Source organism: Atta cephalotes, assembly GCF_000143395.1.
Source record: "Atta cephalotes unplaced genomic scaffold scaffold00014, whole genome shotgun sequence".
In the NCBI taxonomy this organism is placed as follows: domain Eukaryota; kingdom Metazoa; phylum Arthropoda; class Insecta; order Hymenoptera; family Formicidae; genus Atta; species Atta cephalotes.
In genome coordinates this window covers 2,771,567-2,777,220 of record NW_012130078.1, presented here as the reverse complement: position 1 = coordinate 2,777,220, position 5,654 = coordinate 2,771,567, and the positions used below count along the sequence as shown (strand labels likewise).

The following is a 5,654-nucleotide window of genomic DNA, read 5'->3' as shown; positions in this document are numbered from 1 at the left end:
ACCACACACACATACACACACACACACACACACACACACACACACACACACACACACACACAAATCCCTTCCTTTTTTAAAAACATTAACAATGTACGATAACAAAGGCACATAAACAAAAAAAAATCTGTTGGACTTTATTAAATAAGAACTACATTTATTATCTAAGTAGAAATCAAATATCTCAGACAATCATGTACGATTGTACAACAAAAATTTTAAGAATAAAAATATTTACTTAGGTGTACGATTTTTTTAAATTATGGCATAACTTCTATCAAAGATGTATAACAAGTTGTTACAGTAGACTTAGCCGCAGTTGCTGCTGCGTGCTCAGACACGTTTACGCGTGTTTCATTTTTTTGTTTTTAATGTAGCCTCAATTATTCTATTTATCCCCCCCTATAATCAACTGACCCAGTCTCCCCTACTTGGGGTGTCCCCTACGACATACCCAATCCAATTCCATTGTTTATAACTTTCATAAAATGAATATACTTATTAAAAATTCTTTTTATTGAAACATCAGACTTTAAGAAACATAGTACGGTACCACGTGTATGTATCTTTATTAATAAGTTATAAACAATGAAAAAAAGCATTGGAAAAATTTAAAAAACTGGGTATTGCAGAGTAGTTTTTAAAGGTTAACATTTTACTTACACTGAATTTTCGTCATTTAAAATATAATTTTATTATTGATTTTGCATTATGATTTTGCATTAACGAGAAGGAATAAAATATTGTTAAATTGGATAATACATTGTTTTATATACTTTAAATAAATTATCATAAAACAATACATAATACATAAATAAAACAATACATAATAAATTTCTGCGTTCAATGATTTGAACACTTTATTTCCGATACGTTTATTACTTTGTAATCTTTTTATTTGAAAATGACAATATATTATATGTTTAAATCAGAGAACAATTTACAATGTGATGAGAAATTTATTTATTCGAATTCGAAGATTGTTAATGAAATAATTATTTGTAAATTTTACAGAATAATAATTTGTAATTTACATCTATTTCTATTAATCAATTTATAATATGAGTTTTTAATCGTGAAAATTAAATGCGGAATGAAAATTATAAGTTCTAAATTAATTATAAAGAATATAATCCCGTACTGCGTCTATTTTCTGTCATACTTGAAATTTGCAGTAAGAGAGTTGAATTTTTAATATCAACTGATTAATATATGTACATGTACATTGTAAAACTTATCTATGAATTATATGTAGAATGTCCCATAAATTTTTGCTAAGAATTTTTGTGTAGATAGAGCGGACTAAACTGAGTCGAAAAGTTCTCTACCATTTTACAATTTTCACAATGATTAATGAGATATTAATTATTAAAAATCGCTGAATATTCGTTTTCAATAAGTTTTACTCAAGTACTAACAATTTTACAGAAAAACAGCGAGAGACAAAAATCGTTAATTTTTTTTTCATGAAGTTTCTGAGAATATTTTCAAAATTTTTTCAGATTTTTTTTAGAATTTTTTATTATTATTTATTATTAAACCATATTTCCTCAAGTTAGTAAAAAAATATTAAAAAGGCTGATAAAAAGTTCTGAAAAAATTCTTAGAGTTTTATGAAAAGAAATAAATGATTTTTATCTCTTGCGATTTTTCTGTAAAGTTGATAATATTTGAGTAAAAAATTATTGAAGATCAATATTCAGTAATTTTAATAATATTTGTAAACTCTCAATCAAAGATCTGATCAACAATTGACTCAATTTTCAAACAAGTAAGTCAACATCTAATTTTTAATATACTTGATCAGATCTCTGATTGAAAGTTTTAATTACAGTATTTTATATAAATTAACAATATCATAAAATACTCGTAATGAATTCTCAAATTGTTTGATACAAGTCTGACAAACTGGATTCTCGATTTTAATCGAGGAATTGGCAAAATTATTTTTTCGAGGAATTATATCGAGAAACAGAAATTGTCGGAGGCACCACAAGGCATCAAAAGGATCATTTTTGTAAATGGATTTAGGATCGGAAGCGTATCATGACATTGTTACGATAGACAGAGTGTTCGAAAAAGGTCGACTCTCGAAATTTCTCAAAATATAGGTTTTATAAAATATTGTTTTAGACAAAAATTGTAGAGTGTAAAAAGATCTACTGACCTTAAGAGTCAGTACCTCGGGTGGCGTCACCAAAGTTAGATCGAGATTATTTTAGGCAAGATCGATGGCTGATCTAACCACTGAAGATAAAACCGGTGACTGATCTTAGCGACACCAAGGTCAAACTCATAAGTAATAGATAGATCTTTATACATTCTACAACTTTTGTCTGGAACAATTTTTTATAAAACTTACATTTTTTTTAGATATTTCGAGATCTGATATTTTTCAAACACTCTGTCCGTAATAATGTAATGACAGCGATATAGCGACACGCTTCCAACCCTAAATCTATTTGCAAGAAATGATCCTTTTGGTGCCCCCGACAATCTCTGAAAGTTTATCGGTAGAATTTCCGAACATCTTGTATATACATCTTGTAATTATATGTATATTACAATTAAAGATACATAAATACCTAAAAAGAAATATATACTAATATGAGTTTAGGGTATAAATGTAAATTAAAAAAAATTTTAGGAAATTATTTTAAACATCTAGTATAATAATTTACATTCATCAGAAGTGGAGTTATCAATGTGCACTGATGAAGTGGCGAAGTTCACGAAACGTTTGGCATTAGCAATGTATTACATTACAATGATAACTGCAAATCCTTTAATACTTCCAAAGAAAATATCTGTGACAGCCAAAAGTATTATCAATTTGCACACATATTATACAATTATATAAAATAAGGTTAAATACTCAGTAAACATTGTTATATTAATATTACAAGCAATAAATTAGAATGTTACAAATAATAAACATAATTGTTACCGGTAACATACCGATTAATTGTAATTTCCCACTCATAAATATAACATGTAATATAACAGAAGTTATATTTTATTATATAATAAAATAATATTTATATTACATTAAAGTAATTGTGCGCGCGCGCGCGCGCGCGCGCGTGTGTGTGTGTGTGTGTGTGTGTGTGTGTGTGTGTGTGTGTGTGTGTGTGTATGTGTGTGTATAAAGTATTTTTAAAATAAAAGACAATGTATTGGAAAAATTTTTAATGAAATTACGATTCTTATTAGACTCTGTTATAGATTAGACTCTGTTATATGATGTACGATATGATGTACGAAAATGATATATATTTTTGCGATAGGAAAATTATTATTGTAATATTCAGTCTTTTTTTTAAAATTTTGTAATTCTCAAAATCTAAACATATTTATAATCGATAATTCTTTTGCTTCTGAACCTATTACTTATATTTCAGCTAAAGAGATACAAATTTAAAATTACTAATTTCTAATTCTAATTTTGAAAAAATATGTAATAGTTCCTTCAATATATCATCGATTAATAATATTGAATAATACAAACAAAAACAAACAAGAGCCAATGAGAATTTTTCGCGCAGTTTTTGCGAAAATAAAAATCGTTTATTGTCGAAAAACTATATAATTAGTTACGCATAAATGTTTCGACCTACTTCCAGACTATTATCAGTCTGAACGTATATTGTAAAATTCTCACTTCTTCATGGCGAGACGGTTGGCAACCCAATTTCCTTATTCTATTGGCAATAGTTGACAATGCCAGTGGCAACGATTAATAGATAAAAATCTGTGCAGATATAAAAAACGTTACCAATTATTTTTTATAAAGAAAAATTAATGCACTCCTCTATATAGTCATGAAAGACGTGAACATCAAAAATCAATCAGAGTCGGAAGACAAAGGATCCGCAAATTATTCATATTTATAAATTCACTATAATAATATAAATTTCACTATAACCGTTCCAAATTGTGACGGTCGATATTCAAATGAATCAAAGATAATATACAGTACAAATTAATAAGTAAAACAGATGGTATATTACCAACATGTTAGACTGTTACTTAAAAATAATAAAAACAAAAATGGCATGCATTTTAAATCAGTGTAAATTATTGAGAATCGAGATGTATGAGTGATGTAAAAATTCAGTGTCAGATTGCAAATTAAGGCAAAATTTTTTTGCAACTGAATATGTAACATTTCCGAGATACATCGTTTGTACAAAAACGCTCCTGATCAACAATCTCTGTGCCTTCCCAATTAAAATCATGATTTAGATCCACTCTGTGTTCGATAATAACAGAATGATTACTCGTGTTCCTACAGATGTCATTACAATGTTCCGAGATTCTTGTTTTTAAAGTCTTCCCTGCCCAACATAAGAGGCATCGCAATCCTTGCAATATATCTTGTAAATTACGTTCTTTTTTGCTTTTGTAAAGCAGAAAATATTTGATTATGTATAATTTACACCTTTTCCATTCTTTTTGAAAGATGGATAGAAGATTTAATCCAACATTTCTTTAATTAAAATAAACACTGTAACTATGTATATAAACACAACTATGTATCGTCGCCCAAATATCTAAAATGAAAAACGTTGTAAACATTATCTCGCTGAATTTTTATTCAAAAGAATTTATTCATTTAAAAGAAGAATTGAAGCATTTTTTGACATTATGAGAAAAATATATCCTATTAATAATAATGGCGAATAAATTATATAAAAAATTATATAAGAAAATATTTTGCGTTGTTAAAGTAGGGAATTTGTTTCATCAGAGCGCGCGCGCGCGCGCACACACACACACACACACACACACACACACACACACACACACACACACAATCGTATCTAAAAGTTACGTTTTATTGATGAATTTTTTTTGTTAATAACTTTTTAACAAATAATGAGTTACAAGGTTGAAACTTTATTCGAGACTACTGTTATAATCTTGACATACATTGTATGTCAAGATTGTCAAGGTTAAGGTCATCAGGGCAAGCTCCCCTCATCGACATATTTACCAAAATAAGTTTATTATATTTTCAATTTCAATTTAGTTTCTTTTGTTTTTCATGATTTATGATTATAATTATAGACATGTTATGCAATCTTCGATGTAGCAGTCGAACTTCCCCCGCATTTGAAGGATGAAAAATTTTCCGTTAAATTAGTAGGACAAGCTTGCGTGCCAGAAGTGACAATCATCGAACCACCGAGCACAAAACGAGAACGAACTGTTTTAAATTTTGGTCGTACACTTGTAGGTGAATCTAATGGAAAAAAATTTACTATTAAAAATATTGGTGTGATACCAACTAAAGTGATCATCGAAATTATCGAGGATCCAAATTTTCATTTTACTCTCAACATTTGCGAGGGTACAAGAAACTTGTCAAGTGGTTAGTACTATAATTAATCGTTGATTTAATTTTGCTTAATAAAGAAATAATTAAAAAGATAAATAAACATTTATTATTAAGAAAAATTGTATGAATGTTAAAAATCTCAAAACATCAGTAATTAATATAGAGAATAGATCTTTTTAAATAAGCGCATCAATGTTATCTTTGTATGTTATACAAATTCTTATAATTTACAGCTTCAACAGCTAAAATATTATATTTTTTCATAATAAAAATAATTCTTTGAGAATAATAAAAAATATATACATATACATAC

The 5,654-nt window shown here is 27.7% G+C and overlaps 1 protein-coding gene across 1 annotated transcript in view; it reads left to right on the top strand.

Annotated features, from left to right (window-relative positions):
• The window catches only part of LOC105617868 (hydrocephalus-inducing protein-like), a 45,710-nt gene that overhangs the window by 8,292 nt on the left and 31,764 nt on the right, over positions 1-5,654 (top strand). The window contains exon 7 of the mRNA XM_012199411.1: positions 5,071-5,374. Within this exon, the coding sequence (XP_012054801.1) occupies positions 5,071-5,374 (304 nt within the window). The remainder of the gene's footprint in view (positions 1-5,070; positions 5,375-5,654) is intronic.